At 40.9% G+C, this 18,219-nt stretch overlaps 2 protein-coding genes across 2 annotated transcripts; both read left to right on the top strand.

The window, feature by feature from the left end:
• Window positions 1-1,210: 1,210 nt before the first annotated feature.
• On the top strand, window positions 1,211-2,610 carry LOC146757595 (obscurin-like protein 1). The gene is made up of 3 exons (XM_085520692.1): window positions 1,211-1,238; window positions 1,424-1,699; window positions 2,138-2,610. The coding sequence occupies exons 1-3, from the start codon at window positions 1,211-1,213 to the stop codon at window positions 2,161-2,163; spliced, it is 330 nt and encodes a 109-aa protein (XP_085376818.1). The 3' UTR covers window positions 2,164-2,610.
• Window positions 2,611-8,742: 6,132 nt separating this feature from the next.
• LOC146757594 (uncharacterized) lies at window positions 8,743-18,020 on the top strand. The gene is made up of 8 exons (XM_085520725.1): window positions 8,743-8,902; window positions 9,648-9,917; window positions 10,550-10,816; window positions 12,518-12,785; window positions 13,292-13,353; window positions 13,557-13,676; window positions 14,896-15,091; window positions 17,520-18,020. The coding sequence occupies exons 3-8, from the start codon at window positions 10,784-10,786 to the stop codon at window positions 18,002-18,004; spliced, it is 1,164 nt and encodes a 387-aa protein (XP_085376851.1). The 5' UTR covers window positions 8,743-8,902; window positions 9,648-9,917; window positions 10,550-10,783; the 3' UTR covers window positions 18,005-18,020.
• The last annotated feature ends 199 nt before the right edge of the window (window positions 18,021-18,219 follow it).

Genomic DNA, 18,219 nt, shown 5'->3' with positions numbered 1-18,219 from the left:
GCATAGTTACTGCCAATACAAGTTCATAGCACTGTCAGGAAATGTGAGTGGGAAAGCTGTCCTCAACGGTACAGTCCAAAGACTAATTTGGGCATTTGGGGAAGGCTGTGTAGAAAAGATTCATGTCTTAAATGTGCCCATTTGCCTTCAATTCCAGAAGCAGAAGATGCTTTTATCAACAAGGAGAAGGTGCAGAAGGAGGTGAAGGCTGCACCAACAGAAAATGCCACGCTGAGCTGCGAGGTGGCCCAGGAGAAGACGGAGGTGAAGTGGTACAAGGAGGGGAAACTGATCACCTCGAGCAAGAAGTTCAGGGTGGAGTCAGAGGGCGAACAGCGTCGGCTGGTGGTGAGCCAGGTGGAGAAGAAAGATGCAGGGGAGTACAGCTGCGAGGCTGCTGGCCAGAAACTCACCTTCAAGATTCATGTCACAGGTAAGACAGGTGTTGTCTGAAATGCAGCAGAGATCAGTAAAGTAAAATCTAGTTTCTATTATACAGTGATCCAGTTGCAGTAGTCTGTGCTGAGTTTTTTTCCCTAGACTTGATTGCCTGGGTTTGTAGAAAGTATTTGGTTTTAGTCTCGCACAAAGTGCTGTTTCAGTCTGTCTGTAGAATAATAATTACTGATATATGTACAATGGAAGCAATATTCAAGATATTATTCAAATCTCTCCTGTGCCTGAGGTCCCAAACTGTAATTCCTGTTCACCGAAACATTTGACTAAGCTAAGTATGTGCAGTGAGGCTGGAGTGCATGTTGTACGTGCAGCCTTTCATGGCAGGAGAAGCAGGAACTTCTCCTAGTAGTACACTGCCTTTTTACTATGCCTTTATGTTGGAGGCTGCATCTGGATAGGTGAGTCTGCTACTCCCAGTAAGAGACCTGGTAGAGCTGACAATTCCCAGAGCTCAAAGTAAAATAGATATCTGGAAATCACACACAAAGAACAAAGGACTGCGTTGGTGAGCATATTTCCTTTGTGCCTTTGACAGTCACAGTTGTGGCAATGGTAGAGGCCATGAGGAGTCTGTTCAGGAAGCCAGGAGTACTGTTCTGGGTCATGAAAAGGCAGCCAGTGGTTTGACTATCACATGTTTATGTGTTTTGATGTTTCACAGTGGGTCTTAAGCAAAAGGAACTCAGGTTTTGGTTGCCTGCAGGACAGATGTTCTTTTGGGTTCAATATGTTTGCATAGTGACTTGCAACCATGGGACTGGTGTTCAACGACCCTTTTGGTTCCTTCAGTTCCCAGGTTCTTTCTTGCCTAGTTTTGACACTTTGTTTCGACAGAAGAGCTGATATTCTCTATGAAGGCTATTAGTTTGGGCACAAGTGGTAACCTAAACCTGTTCCAACCTGTACATACAAACCTGCAAGATGGTCTCATTTCAGTCCTTCTGTTTTTCTCTTCTTCCCTCAGAGCCAAAACCTGTGTTTATAAACCAGGAGCAGGTGCAGAAAGAGCTGAGTGCTGCCCTAGCAGCAAGTACCTCCCTCAGCTGTGAAGTAGCACAGGATCCAACTGGAGTAAAATGGTTCAAGGATGGAAGACTGCTTGCCTCCTCCAGAAAGTTCAAACTGGAATCTGTGGGCAAAACACGGCATCTGGTTGTGGAGCAGCTGGAGAAGAAAGATGCTGGAGAATACATCTGCGAGGCTGCTGGCCAGAAGATGACCTTCGAGCTGGAAACAACTGGTGAGCATTCAGAAATTCTCAGCCAGGATTTTGTAGCCTTGTTGTGAACTGGGTTTTAGGGTGAAATCTCAGTTTTCTTTGCACCTGACAGTGTGAGAATTTGCTCTGGCCCTTTGTGTACCTCCCCGGTGCTCAGCTGTTCCTTCCCTTACTTGGGGATAACGTCATTTATTCAAGGTGATGTCCAAACGGGCTTGTTAACAGTCCTCCGCAGTGCTTTAAGCTGTCATATGTCAGCCTGAATTTATGCATGTTCTATAGTCATTCCTACATGTTGAAAACACTGCACTGTGCTTAAGCTTCAGCATATGTTTCATTAAGTACAGTTCCATTAATTCTAGGGAATTGGGTGAATTAAGCATAGATCTGAAGGCTGCCTTTGCCCAGTGCAGAGATGGAAGGACTAATGTAGATTTGACTTGATATTTTCCCTTCTAGGATATGAAATATCCAAGACCATATAGAAATATGGTCTGATTCTGACATAAATAAGTGCAGACCTGGAGAGTTAAAAGGGATTGTGTGATGTTCAAGGGACTTTGAAGCAAAGATGTCCCCTAGGTAAGATTTGTGGCTGACATTCCCCATACATTGTGGGCACACAAGCTAAGGAGAGACTAGTGATGAGCATGCAGAGAAGCCAATGATTCAGACAGGTTTGTAGTGACACGACATTGTAGAGTTCTGTCTAGTTCTCCTTGGCATAGTTTGGAAAATAAAGATGAGGTGATGGTGGTAACCAATATGGCTTCATCAAGGTCAAGCCATGCCTGACAAACTTGGTGGCCTTTCATGATGGAGTAACAGCATCAGTGGATAATGGGAGAGCAACTGACATCATCTACATGGACCTGTGCAGAGCATTTGATCCTGTCCTGCATGACATCCTGGTCACCAAACTGGAGAAAAATGGTTTTGATGGATGGACCAGTTGCAGGATAGGGAACTGTCTGGATGGTCACACTCAGAGAGCTGCAGTCAATAGCTCAGTGTCCAGATGGAGGGTGGTGTTGGGACCAGTGTTATTTAACATTTTTGTAGGCAACATGGACAGTGGAATCAAATGAACCCTCAGCAAGTTTGCAGATGACACCAAGCTGAGCGGTGCTGTTGATGTGCTAGAGGGAAGGGATACTACTCAGAGGGACCTGTACAGGCTGGAGAGGTGGGCCCTTGGCAGCCTCATGAACTTGAGTGTGGTCAAGTACAAGGCCCTGCACCTGGGTCAGGGCAATCCCAAGCACAGGCTTAGAGGAGAATGATTTGAGAGAAGCCTTGACCCTGAGGAGAAGAGTTGGTGTGGAGGGAGGTGTCCCTGCCTATAGCAGGGGGACTGGAACTAAATGACCTTAAAGATTCAGTCAGTTCTATTGTTTTTCTACCCTTAATTTTGCTTGAAAGGTTTTAGAATAAATGAGATTCTGGTTTCCATGAAAACTGTTTGCAGGGAGCTCCATTGTAGCTAGTAAGTCTATCTTTAAGTTCAAGGGCAGTAATGCATTGACTGTGTTGAAAAGGGAAATGACTCAGGAATGGATGATGGTTTAGAATAAAACATAATCCTACTTATTTTCTATGCAAATATGTGTAAGGAAAAGATGCTGCACTCAGTTCTGGAAATACCCTGACAAATATATCTCTAGTGCTTCACAGCTGGAGATATCAAGATTGTTAAAGCACTGGAAGATGTGGAAGTGAATGAATATGGGAGTGCATCTTTTGTCTGTGAGATTTCACACGATGAGGTTCAGACCCAGTGGTACAAAGAGGACAACAAGCTGAAGGCTAATGACAACATTAGAATGCAGCAAGATGGTAGGGTGTAAGAGGGGGATCTTTCTCCTGAGTGGGGGGTGGGTTGGAGATCAAGCATATAAGACATCTGAAATGAAGAGGGTTCAGAAGCGAGTTCCCCTTTTGTTTTGGGACTGAGGTTTAGGTGGAACAAGTGACATGGTGGGATGCTTAGTGTGGGAAATGTGATGCTATCCCACCATCCCACACTGCTGGGAGCAGGTAGGAAATCAGTGCAGTTATTTCCAAAGTGGGGGTGAACAGGGCAGTCAGTTCACCTCTCCAAAGAGGTTTTGTCTGACAGTGAGTGTGATCCTTCTGTATCAGGTACTTTGAAGGTGACGAGAGCCACTTTCAGTCAGTCCTTGTAGAAGCCATGTTTAGATTACGCTTTGGTGGGATTTGGACATGGGGGAATGGGTGGTTTCATTGACTTGAGAGAACAGGCAGTGATGCTGTGAAACCAGATGGATGATGCTCAGCCTGGCCATGTGCCTCAGAGCTCTTTGCTCAAGGAAGCCAAGTGTAGTTGTGGGTTTGCTCTCAAGAGCACAGTTTGGTAGGGATGAGTTGGTGGCTGGACTAGATGACCTTAGTGGTCTTTTCCAGCCTTAGTGACTCTGTGGTTCTCTGCTTCAGGAAAGAGCTCCTCGCTGACTTACACACGTGTCCAAGTCAAGGATGCAGCAGAAATCAAATCTGTAGCAGAAAAGGCAGAATCTCGTGCCCATCTTACAGTTAAAGGTAATTATGCTTCTGATGACGATTTTGATTAAATTATCTTATGTTATAAACGAGCTAACATCCTTTGCTTTAATGTCAAGGAAGTTAAACACCACCAGGGCCTTTCACAGAAATAAAAACTCCTACCTACCTACCTTTCTGCCCACAAAATATCCAGCTTCTCTTTTGGAATTTACTTTTGCAAAGTAAGATGGATTATTTTCTTAGGAGGTTGATTTTCTACGTTTAGACTTCAGATTTGTGTTTGAATGTTGAGGGATAAAAAACATAGCTTGACTTTTTCTTCATTTTCTCTGTCTATTTGAAAAGAACACAGGGATTTTGTTCTTTTTAATATATACAATGTTAGGGTATATATATGATGTTAAGCGTGATAAAGAAAAGGGAGACATTTGAGTTAGCACACTACTCAAGAGTTCAGTCCCCAGCTTTGCCACTGTTACAATTATAAGGGCAAGAACTTCCTGGAAAATGAATTTCTCCTAAGTAGAGTCATTACATTGGACCTACAGAGACCTTTACTAGGTGAAAACTTGTTGTTCTGAGCTAAGTTGCTGTATTTAACCAAAGTAATTATCAATGTCCGTGTTTCAATGAACCTCTTTTCCATTTCGTAATGCGAGGAGTTTGATATTGGGATGGGAAGGTCATGGTTTGATTTAGATGTTGGACTGGGAATCAGAAGATCTGGGCTCTTTTCAGATTGTCAGTCTTATTGTCTGACTTCTTAACAACATTCTTTTCTTTCTATTATTTTTTAATGATGTTTCAAGGCATTCTGAGCTGATAGGTGTAGTGTTCATGTGCAGTAATGCTGACGTGAGTAAGTGGGGTGATAATGTAAGGGTTTTTTACATTCCTTCTAAATCTCTGCTTTCTCTTGTTCCATCCTTCTTAAAGAGCAATCCATTAATCTAGTAAAGGAGCTGTGTGATGACTATGTGACTGAGCCTGAAAAAGCCAAATTTGAATGCGAGATATTCATTCCTTCTGTGAAACCTCCCAAGTGGTATTCCTACGTGGGGAAGTCTTACAGGCTGGCAGAAACTTGATTATGCAGCAAGAAGGCACCATCCACCAGCTGACCATAGCGAAAACCACCACTGATATGACAAGCACCATTCAGTTCTCAATTGGCAAATCCAAATCCACAGCCAATCTGCTTGTCAGAGGTAACATATCCAGGCTTGGTTTACATCATGAAGATGAAGAATTAATTAACGTACAGCCTTCCTTCACTGGGGTCTTTGAAATATTGTGTGTGTGTCTGGAGGGTCTGCTCCATTTCCAGTTCAAAGTCGTTGGACACTAAATGAGACAGCTGCATCTCAGTAAAAGATCTGTTTGAATAGCTGTGATGTGCTTACTATTCAGATCTACAGAGCTGAGGTTTTGTCCTTGGCTATAGCAAAGAAGTCAAATCAGGTGAAATTAATTGTATTTCTGAACTAGACAAGTTTAAGTTTGGTAGCACCTAAATTTGATGCAGTTTGTCATTGATTTCATCTGAAAGAAACTTGCAGGCTTTTTATCTGCTGTTGTCCCCAGCATAAGAGTCTCCATTCACACCCTAAAGTACTTGTTATATTTTCAACTCACTCTTATTTGAATAAAAGCCTCAACAATTGGGAGCAATTTAATAAGCATAGAACAAGAGCTGGACCTTGCATTTGGTAGATAATATACAGTATTACTTCATAGAAATGTAGTCAATGGCATTCCCTATAGGCAATCGTTTGTTTTATCTTTAGAGTGGTTCAAAGAACAATTGTGAACATGGAATTAATTGGAATGGAATACACGCAAGAGACTTTCCTCTTCTTCCAATTGTCCTCATCCTTTCTTCTCTTCCACCCCTGCTTTGCAGATTACCATTTACAAATCACCAGGAAGTTGGAGGACAAGACAGCTTTGGAACATCATTCTGTCATCCTGTCCTGTGACTTCAGGCCTTCTCCAAAGGTTGTGAAATGGTTCAAAGGCCACACACTCATCAAGCCCTCTGAGAAGTACAAGATCAAGAGGGATAAGCATTCAGCAGAGCTCAAGATTCTGAAGCTGAAGCCCGATGATGCTGGTGTGTACAAGTGCAAGGCAGGAATTGCAGAGACTGAGGCCACGCTGACAGCTGAAGGTATGAGCATGGAGGGTGGCCTCTTCCATGTCCTATTTCACCTCAGATTTCTCTTCTTGGGGTTGATTTCTGCCGTTCTCTCCTGCTAACTTTATAAATGTATAATCTTCACTGAGAAGATTACACAAAGATCATCTAGTCCAACCATTCTACCACATCCCAGTATGATTTATAGTAACAGTGGTAACAGTTCACCTTGTTTCCCCACAGCCCGCAATGTAGAAGTAACGAAGCACCTGCAGGATGTGGAAATTGAAGAAGAGAGCTCTGCTGTCTTCTCCTGCGAGCTGTCCCATAATGACGAGGACGTGGAATGGTTCCTGAATGGCAACCTCCTTTACACCAACAATTACAATGACATCAAGAACGTTGGCAATTGCTGCACACTGACAATGAAGCAGGTTAAGCCTGAGGATGCTGGCACAGTGACAGTGAAGTCAGACAAGGTGTCAGAAAGCGCACCTGAAGGTGATAGGTGGGTCTGATCACACCCCTCCTGGATGTAAGAGATGCTAAGGAGCCCCAGTTCATTCTATTGTGCAGCAATCCTGCTTCTAAAGCTGACCTCTCTGGGGTGAAAAGTCATCAGAGGCTTTCTTCCAGTGGAAGGTTCCATTGCAGCCGATATCAATGAAGGAGGATGGTTTTGGTGTCCTGCCAAAGCATTCCATTGCTTTTTATCATCATTTTATTTAGCACAAGGAGAGTTACAAGAGCAGTTTCTTTTACTGCTTCAGTAACATGCAGTGTCAATGCTGTTGTCTCCAAGGATTTATGACTGCAGGGAGAGATCATTCAGTGTGTGTTTTGCCTCTGGGATGACTAATGACCAGGCTGTGAGCAACCTGATCTAGCTGTGAATGTCCCTTTTTATTGCAGGGGAGCTGGGCTAGATGGCCTTTAAGGGTCTCTTCCAATTCTAAGGGTACTGTGATTCTAATCTGCTCTCCCCAGCAATTAAGCTCTTTTACTCTATGCGCTCAGAGTTTGAAGGATTTCCTCTTTCTCCTTTCTTTTGCATTTGGTGGAAGTTTTTTCCCCAGTATAAACATCTGATGTGTGAAATAGAAGATAGATAAAAGGAGTCAATAAAACAGGAAAATCAAAAGTGTTCAGCAGCTTATCCTCTTAATCCTGTGGCCTGCTGTATGAGCTCTGCTCCATGTGAGGGCAATGCCAGCTCTCCAGCTTTAGAAGAGCTGCATCCCAATTACTTCATATGATATCAGTCCCACCCAAGGCAATGCAGGCTGTCCCTCCTGTTCCCTGTATTCTCCTACTGATTAGTTCAGAATTCCATAAAGTGCAATCAGTCAACACACATGAAACCGCTTTATGTTCTATATTGGTGTCGTCAGTGCTGGTAAAGATTTATTTATCCCTCTTTAAAAATCTGAAAGCAACTGGAAATGTCTCAACTTCTGTATCACATTGTTCTGTTTTGCCCTTTTAATTGCAGAGAAGCCTGCTGTCTTCGTGAAGTCCTTGGATGATGTTTATGGTGAGGAGCGGGGTGTGATTAAATTGGAATGCGAAGTCTCTAAAGAGAAGGTCAAACCAGTGTGGAAGAAGGACGGTGTTGTGCTCCCTTCTGGCAACAAGTATGAGCTGGTACAGTCTGGGAAGACCCTATGTCCCCTTATCCATGACCTCGAGATGTCAGATGCAGGTTTCTATACCTGTGATATTGGCAGTGATGTTGCCAAATCAAAGGTCGGCATTCAGGGTAAGTACTGTGGAAAGTAAAGGAGTGCTGAAAGCACATTCAGTGTGGTCACTATGTCTTACACCTATTCCCGCACGAGCCTTAATAGTTTCTACAATAGAAGTGTATTACTGCAATTTAGCACAGTGATGTCTGGAAAATTCCCATTGCTTTTGATGTAAATGTATCTCATTTTGCCATGAAAATCACCAAACACATCAAGAATGTCCTGGAAATATTTCCTTTCTAAACATCCCTAAAATGGAGAAATGGTTTGAATACCAGTAGGGATAGGATGGTAACAAATTAGCTAATAGAAACATTTAATTTCTTGTCATAGGCAAAACCCTTTTTCTCACGCAGCATCCTAGAGTTGTCCTCTCTGTTAGGTTGTTCCCTCTGTAGCTCATTGAATCTTCATTGTGCTCCATGGACTGAGCTGCTCTCCTTGTAGTTCTTCCAGAGCAAAGCCAAGAGATTCACGTCTCTTTTTTTTTATAGCTTTCTGGTAATTCTGAGAGGAGAATGTCTTAGAGAATACATCAGTGAGGAACGCAGCCATGATCTGCAAATCCTGAGTTCAAACACCAGTACTGCTACTCATGTCAGTCACAAATGCCTTTTCTCCATATAAACCTCATACTAACCTATCTCTTACCTTCCAGAGCTGAATATTGGCATTAGCAAACGGCTGAAAACCACTGAAATCCAGGAGGGAGAAGATTGTATTTTTGAATGCATTCTGTCCCATGAAAGCATTGATGAGTTCAACTGGACACTGAATGGAAGCAGAGTGGAAAGTGGTGGGCGATTTAAAGCTTCTAACGTGAGTTGGAAATATACTCTCCTTATCAAAAGTGTGACTCCTACTGACGCTGGGTAAGTCGTTTTTACTGCCCGTGGTCTAACCTCCAAAGCCTCTCTGTCTGTGAAAGGTAATGAGATGGGAGAGATTCTGGGGTCTGATTCCTTCAACTGTCTTCTGATAAGATTGTCGTGAGAGCTAACTCATAATATGGTTAAAGTGAATAGCAACCTTCTACTTGAACATCGAAGCACTGAGAATTTCTCTTAAAAATAAGTAAAAGGACAAAACATTTTACACAAATGTGAGAACTACCCAAAGCACTGGGGTAGTGTTGGAAATGGGCATCTCACTACAGCTTGTTCCATTACCAGTAAATCAGGAATGCTCTTTTGAGGGAACTGTGGGAGCAAATATCCTCTAAGTATAAGCTGAAGGGATGGCCTTCACATCATCTAGCTGTACAACAAATTCCTATCTAGAGCATGTGCATCTGAGAGCATCATCCGAGGCTCCCAGTGTGATGAGTGGAGAGAAGAAAGAGGCAGTTTTCAGACATGGTTCATCATCCTCAGTGGGGTAGATTTAAGAGAGAATAAATGCTGCCTGGAATTCTATTGTCTGTACTTTGCAGATTACTGCTGGCTGTAGGATGGCGTCTGTTGCAAGTGCCTCTCTAACTTATCTCCAGCATGTAGATGCATGTATTTTGAGAGAGGCATCCTACCCTAAGTGTATGTTACTCAAAAAGCATGTTTTCTTCCAGGAAAACCTACTGAGGTTTCAAAACAGCTGGAAGATAAGACAGCAGCAGCAGCAGGGCAGGACATCAGCCTGAGCTGTGAGCTGTCAAAACCGGATTTGAACATCAGGTGGTACAAGGATGGCAAAGCAATCAGAAAAAGCCAGAAGTACGACTTGCAGCAGGAGGGAAGTGGGGCCATTCTGATCATCCATGACTCTACTGCCAAGGACAGTGGGGAGTACCCCTGTGAGACAGAGGACTCCATAACAAAAGCCAGGGTCACTGTGCAAGGTGAGTTGAAAAGCACACTGGGGATGGCATGTAGAGAAGTCGAGGTAAATATCTGCAGCCTGTGGGTGATGTTTTTCTCTTCTGTTTCCTTGAGCGGGATCAATTCTTAGTTTTCAGAAAATACGATGGATTAAAATCTTTTCCTTAAAATAATCTGGAAACCGAATGATTCTCCAGTGTGATGTGGATCTGGGCAGCCTGGTCTGGTGGTTGGTGGCCCCTTGACAGGGGGTTTAAAACTAGATGCTCTTTGAGGTCCTTTCCTACTCAGGCCACTCTATGATTCTGTGATCATTCTATGGTTCTATGATCTTGGTTGTTAGTGAGCCAAGAAAAGATGGCAATCTGAATTAGTCTATATTGAATATGTGTAATCCGAACTATATGCAGTTTATCAGATGAGATCCTCCCAGCGCATGTATAATGGTATTGAACTTTCCAGATATCTACTGGAATTATCAAACCTATGTAAATGGGTGGACTCTGTGGTGGTCTTAGACTCTTTGCATCTCTATGTGCTATTCTGAAATGAGGGCAAAGGAGATTCAGGACACCTCTGTATGCTTGGGATTTGTTGGGGTAACAAATCCCTTTGTCCTACACCCTCATCCTTTTTTTTTTTTTCCTTCCAGAAAAACCTAATTACTTTATCAAGAAACTTTCAGATGTGAAAATTGAAGGAAGTGGAAGTGCACTTTTTACATGTCAGAGCGAGAAAGCCGCATCCTTCGTCATATGGAGGAAAGGCATTGCTGAGCTCAGGCCTGGCAGGAAATACGAGATGGCACAGAAAGGACGAGACCTGCAGCTGAGCATAAAAAATCTGGAGAAAAGTGACAGTGACGTGTACACCTGTGACATTGGTGATGCCCAGTCCAGAGCCAAGCTGGTTGTACAAGGTATGTGTGAGAGCCATATGACTGTGCATCCTGTTTCTCCACTCCCAAGACATTATCCTGGTAGAATTTGTACATTTATGGCAGGTCTTTGGGGCTGCAGCTGTCTGGCCTGAATAGCGGTTCACAAGCCATGCACAGAGCAAGCTGCACGGAAAGGGAAAGAACTACCGACTAGAGCAGTGCCATCGAGAACTTTATGTATCATTTAAAAACCAAAAATGCTGATGTACGGTGAGGCTGGTGACCCAGAAATCAGTGTGAACTTTCTATCTCTGACCTTTCTGAGTTAAAAATAGTCCTCCAGAGTTCTAGGCAAAAATTCCCTTATGCTGCATTCTGGGTAGTTGTCACGGTTTAAACAAAAATCTACCTGTGTCCGTGACAGGGGGGCCACAGGCAAGTGAGGTGCTAGAAGGAGCTTAACCTCTGTCCCAGCTACTTCAGAAGCAGCCCAAACCCCCTCAGCACTCCTCAGACCCTTTATATGCTCGACTCCAAAGTCCTGGGGGTTGGCCTTGGGTTTCTCCTAAAGCTCTTTGCCACAAACTCCAAGTGGGACCTTTCTCTCCAGCAGCAGTGTAGAGGATGTTCTTTACATCCTGTCCTGTCCGTACTGGCCCCAAGGCCACGGCACGGGCTATCTCTTGTTTTCTCTGCTCAAAAGCCTGCTGCTGCTCAGGACCCCATGAGAAATTATTCTTCTTCCGTGTTACCTGATAGAGGGGGCTCACTATGTGGCTGTAGTTTGGGACATGCATTCTCCAAAAGCCCACTACTCCCAGAAAAGATTGGGTCTCTGTTTTATTTGTGGGAGGAGACATAGCAGTGATTTTTTCAATCACATCTGCTGGGATGTGTCGATGCCCATCTTGCCATTTTACACTTAAGAACTGGATTTCCTGGGCAGACCCCTTCACCTTGCTGCGCTTAATGGCAAAACCAGCTTGCAAAAGAATTTGGATTATCTGTTTTCTTTTCTTGAAAATCTCTGCTGCTGTATGGCCCCACACGACAATATCATCAATATACTGCAAGTGTTCGGGAGCAGTAAAATTATTCATGCTTTATATGACGTTATGATGTGGAATACTGATAGCAAAATTACAAAATTATTAAACCATGACACCCTGGTATTTTTCTTTTTTTTTTTCTTAAATATTTTCCTTTTTACTATTTAAATGTTATGGGCACATCTTGTAGAAACACAAGGCTGTTTACAAAGAAGTGCATGCTGTGTTGCTGTATGATGAGCAAGATACATCTATTCTTCATCTAGCAGGAATAGTTGCTGAGCCTTAAGAACAGTTTCAGAAAGCTTTGGGAATTTTGGCATTTTCCTTGTTTCTGCAACACAAAATGAAAATTTACGCTGTATACAAAGAAAAGGGGAGTCCGAACTTGTACGTTAAATTTGAAGGAGATCAATCTGGGGTAATATTTAAAAAAAAAAAAAAAAAAAAAAGGGAGCGTGGTCATCAAATACTATAAAATATATTAGCTGTTACTAGAATGCCACTTATCTTCCCCCCATACGAATCACTGTCGTGTTGTATGTGAATTTGTGAGGTGGGTTTTGAAGCTGAAATTAAAAACTTCTTGTATGGCTGTCTTCATAGTGGCTATCCAGACTATCTGTAGAAATAACAGCTATTATGTAGTCAGCTATTCACCAGTTTTAACTGATTATAAATTACGTTTCAGGGTGGAGAACATAGCATAGTGCCTGACACCTGTGTTGATCCTGAGGGCATTCTTGATTCTATGCATTATGATGTCATGGATATTAAAGAGCAAGCTGAGGCAGCACATAGTTCCATTGTATCCCTGGGGGACCTGAAGGAAGATACTGGCTGGTTTGAAAAGCAGCTGGAGAAAACTAACTTTGAACTGATGGAGACCAAAGAAGAGCTAACAGAGAAAAACACCAAACTACTTAAAACTGAAGAAGAGCTGATGCAGAAGAACAAAGGTGAGTTATGCGATGTGAAAGGTAGAAGACAGAAATAGTTCATTAATCTAAAAGAGAAATAACCAGTTTGAGTAGGAATTAGAGGAGATGTTCTACCTTTGGAACCATAGCCTGTAGATAAGTGATAGTTTGTTCCTTGTGTATATTCAGGTTCAGCAATTCCACGGTTTTTGGTTATTTCTTTTCTTTTTTCCCCCCTCTCCTTTAAACTGCAACTAGCAGCTTTACGCTTTCATAAGTATGGGGTTAAATATATCTTATATATCTATATCTTGATTTTTACTTTTATATTGTAATCTCTACTCTTCTTTATGTCTTGTTGATGCAATGTTTTCGTTCCAAGAAATATAGAAAACTTTTGAATCACTCCCAATAAGTGAAGACCACATGCAAATTAATTAATCTGTTCAAAAGCTACCTAAACATTAGAATATCTGGAAAAATTGATTACTTAATAAACTATCTATTGGCTACTTATGTAATACAACCTTTTCTGTGTGTTACAGACTTTGAAATGCAGATGATTAAATTGGATGAGTCTGATGAGCAACTTAAAGAAGCAACTGAGGTAACTTTATCAAGAAGATGTTGTGTAAAATTGTTTTAATACCAACTTGTGGTAGCTTAAAATGCTATTCCAGTAGGCTCAATTAATAGATTTCTTACCGAGCTTAGCTTAACTGAATTTGCCTTTAATGCATTGTGCAATTCAGCTACTTAACACTACATTAGAAACTGATGACTGAATTTTTTTTATTTTTTATTTCTAAGAAAATGAATGCACAAAATGAAAGGATTCGAGAGCTAATGGACATCGTGGTGCAGAAAGATGACATTATTACAGAGCTACGAGACTTAAAATCTCATTTAGAGGAAAAAGTAAAAGATTATGTGAGTTTTACACATCTCCATATCCTTATACAAAAAAAGGAAAACACTAATTCTATGCTTGTAATCAACACATTTTTGGAAAACTGATTTTCTGTATGTAGCTGGTACTCCCTTTAAATTGTAAACAATTCAAATTTATCTGAAGGTAGTTGTTGTTAACACAAACAACAAAAATATCAGCGTGTTCCACTAACTCCTGCCTCACACTCCTACATCAGAGGAAGAGCAACAGTAAAAGTATGTTGAGTAGAGTTGGAAGTACGAGTATGAATGGTCAGGATATCTCCACGTTCTATGCAGTCCGTAAAACTTTATCCTGACTAATGTACTGCGAGCTACTGAATATGTGAAGACTAGCTTGATTAAGTATGTGTGCATACCACTTCTGGTGGTTTTTGTTCATTTTTTGATGTTTGGTAGCCTGAAGTAGCTCTGAAAACATTTATAGTTAATTCTGTCACTCAGATCTCTAACCTTGTAAGCTTAGCAACTTGACCCTTCTTAGTCTTTGACTGTCTGTATCACTGCAACTTAGTATTTCCATGGTGTTAAAGCTGACTGTGATGAGTAGTCATGTCCTCACCTATTACTTCTTCCAAGAACAAGGCTCCAACTCTATCTGTGAGATTGTGTGGCCTGAACACTTCTGAGGCTTTTCTTTTCATAAGTTACTAAAGATGAATAATCAGTCCTTGGCAGTGCCAGCATGGCTTAACAATCGTCATCTTGTAAGTAAGGAAGCTTCACTTGTGGTCAAGGACACAATCTAAAATATTTGTGACAGAGCTGACTAAGCTTTAAGGTTGGATTATATCTGTCACGATGAAAGTGATTTTAGCAGCTTAGCAGAAGTGTGATGTGATGAACTTGTATGAGAGCTGACCATTTGCTCTTTGACCATGTTTGTAATTTTGTTGACTTCTTGGAAACAGGAAATTCTTTGATAAACTGGTAAACTCTTGATTGTGTGCAAGTCTTTTACTTTGTAACCTGCTAGGCTCTTGCTTTCCCTTGTATACTCTACCAAGTATTGCACTTGTCATTATCTGAAGGTGTACTTGTTCTGTCTGCTATTGAGATTTGTAACTGATGTCTATTGAGTCACCGGGTAAATATTTTAGCTGTATGGTTTTGTGTAAATATTTGCCTACAGAAGATTACTGAGACTTAAATGCTCCTTTTGTTAAGCTTCAATGTAACTGATCTTATATCAATACAGGAAAAGACTACCTACCATTTAACTACCATTAAAGCAGAACCGGCAGAAGAGAACACTAATAAAGGAACTGAAAGCAGCCAATTTTCAGTGCTTTCAGTTAAAGCACTGAAACAAGAGAAAACTGAGTTGGAAGTGGGAAGAAAGCGCAGTACTGATGAAGATAAGCCTACTGTGGAAGAGCCACCTCCAAAGAAAGGTACAGTTTCTTCCATCCTTGAACAGGGTGTCTTCCAAAACAATAAATTGCTTCCTATTCCGGATAGGAAGCAAAAGGCTGTGAAGCGCGTACCTTATGGTATAAGGAGAAAAGCCACTGTGTTAAACTGTAAATAGAAGTAACTGTTATGTAAATATCCCTTTTTCAGAAGGTCCTATGCTGTTCATTTTTGAATGCTTAAGAATAAAAGTTTTTTGCACTATTTTTTTCCTTTTTGCTGCTTTTTCCTCATCTGTTGATGCACTTGCAGATTTGGTAATAGTTTTAAAGCAGTTTCTTTAGGATTGTTTCAACTGCTGTTGCTGATCTTCTGAGTAGCATCAGCTGCTCAAGTGCTTTTTTTTTTGTTTGTTTTGTTTTTCCTGAAGCAACTATCAAAATTGTTGACGACCTGCTAATTGCTCACTCATGGGCAATATTTGAGCAAAATGGTTTGGATAAGCTCTGATGCATTTAACTTCACTTCTGGGCACAGCTGAGCATCAGTGTTCCTAGAATTATGGAAAGCATATACAATGTAGAAGGGAAAATCTAAAACTTAGCTGTAGTCCCTTCCTTTCTTGTAATCCTCTTGGAAAATATGTGCAAGGGAGAAAGTCAAGGCCTTCTTTGGATGAGATGCTGTTCTTGGATGATTTGTCCCTGCTGCCTTTATTTGGCATAAATATTGAATCCTAATGTGACCACTGAATGGCATCACATATAAGCATCTTACCAGAGACTGAGGGAGGGATGTGGACTCCTCCATACTCCAAATAGTAGTGGGTTTGTTCTAATCATATGACCAAAGCTCTCATTTAACAATTAATGACAGCAATGCTCCACATAGGAATTAAAATGGGTAGCTGATAGTCACAATGTCAGCATGAAGTTTTCTGTTAAGAAGTACTGAGTATTCAATCATGTTAAAATTTTCTTCTATTTGTGAGTATTAATAGCGTCCAATTTCAAAAACTGCTTAATATATATTCTTTAGCTATGTTAAATATACACAGTAGAACAATGAGCACAGGTATGTTGTGCTGGTTCTTTTGTAGAATTAGTTATATAAGTAGCACGAGCAAAAGTGTTTTAGGAGATGCTAGGTTATCTGAGCTTCAAGTTCAGTGTATTTACACCATTCTCTGAGCTTTTAGGTCTTGTTTCCTATGCTCTGTAATAATGCTTTTTCCCTACTTCCTGTGTAAGGAGCTTCTAGACTGAACATTACACATCTTCTCCCTAGTCTTATTTATCTTGCTTAGTGCTTGCTTGTTGTTTTCAGCATAAAGTGTTTAGATTACTTATAAATCATATTCCCCTCACTAGTGTTGCTGGGAGCAGCAATCAAAACCAAAACCTGGTTTGGGGTGGAATATGCCACTGCTGTTTCTTCAGTATGACTTCTAAATCAGTTGAGGGCTGTATATAAAACTCCTTAGATGAGTTAAGAGGCTGTTTCCATGCAGTACATGTGAATCTGTATGTAATGCAGGCTGCACGTAGGCGCTATAAAATTCTGCATTTCTGTAGTTGTAGTAATAAAAGGACTGTACAAGAATCACCATGGAATATATTGTTGTGGTGACCCAATCCCTAGTAAGTCTTGACTTATATTTATTTTTCTAATACTTAAAGTATGCATATTATGGAATGGACATAACTGGATTCTAAAGCAATGATGAAATACAGGAGAAGTCGCTTTTGATAGAAAGAAAATGCATGTGATTTTAGCTAATTGCTCACCAGTTAAAGAAAAAAACAGCCCCAAGCTAATGGAATATTTATGGAAACTTGAATCTGCAAATTTGTACAACTTTATGAGTGAACTTTATATGCAAAAGAGTAAGTGTGGACAGAAGTAGGAATCCTCATATTTTGTTTAGAGATCAACTGAATAAGAGAGACAGATATCAACACTTAAGTGATCAACTTGTCCAGGGTTTTATCTTTCTTTTGAAAGTAAGAGGACTGTGAGTTGGAATGAAATTTCTTAGAGAACTGTTTATCTACCATTTAGATGTAGATGGAGTGATTCCTGGCTGCCTTATAGGGATTGCTGAAGCACGGAAGATAGAAAGAATATAGCTGTGAATTATCTCGTTCCCATGTTTCTTAGATCTAATAAGATTTTCTACTGGTGTGGAGTGGAAGGTTTGAGTAGTGCCATGGTAAAAGTGTTCTTCCAGACTGAAAACCTTTTGCTGTTAATTCTGTATAGAAATCTGAGGCACCTGATTACGTGTTCAGAGGACTTTAATTCCTTCACTAGTGTCAAATACTATGTGATGTGAGGGCATGGCTTGCATATTACGACAGTTTTTCAATTAGAAATTGCTACTTGGTGTTGTGAACTGCTATGTAATAATGATTTTAATCAATCTGAGCTACATTCCTTTTCCCGTTTGTTTGTTTGTTTGTTTTACAGTAGTTGTAAATGAGAGAAAGAAAAAGAACACTGTAGAGCAAAGGACAATTGAACACATGAAACAAAAGTGCTCCGCGTACCGAAAGGAAGTACTAGCACTGAGGGAAAGAACTGAAATCTTGGAACATCATTTAACTGTGCTTGAAGAACAATGCAGAAGAGAAAAAAATAAAAAAGAAGATTTCAGTAAGCAGGGTACAAGCCTGCATATTGAGCTTTCTTTTTCTGAAGAAACAGCTAATGTCCTCCGTGAACAAATTCTGCAGGGTCAAGCTGACTATCGGGAAATTGCTTCTGAACTGGATGAACAGAAATCTATAAATATGACACTAGAAGACAAAAATGCCCAACTAACTAACAACATAGAAGTTGCCAAAGAATATATAATTGATAAAGTGTCACAAGTAAAAGAAATGCGGACCAAATTAGATGAATTATACAAATGTCAGAGTTTCACGCCATCGGTACTGACTTTGTCAGTGTAAAGGATTCCTCAGACTCTGAAAAGGATGAGACAGGGACATCTCAAATTAGTTCTGCATGCATTCAGTCACAGACTTCTTCCATCTCAGATCTTGTGCAGGACCTCTCCTTTAACTATAGTCTTGAAAGGATTTGGGAAGTATGCAGAAGTATTGTTGATGTTTCCTCACAAAAAAGTCAGCACATCAAAGCACTGCTTCAAGACAATGAAAACCTA

Source organism: Coturnix japonica, chromosome 20 (genome assembly GCF_054131305.1).
Source record: "Coturnix japonica strain WE chromosome 20, WE-NBRP24, whole genome shotgun sequence".
Classification (NCBI taxonomy): Eukaryota; Metazoa; Chordata; class Aves; order Galliformes; family Phasianidae; genus Coturnix; species Coturnix japonica.
This window is presented reverse-complemented; position numbering and strand designations above follow the sequence as displayed.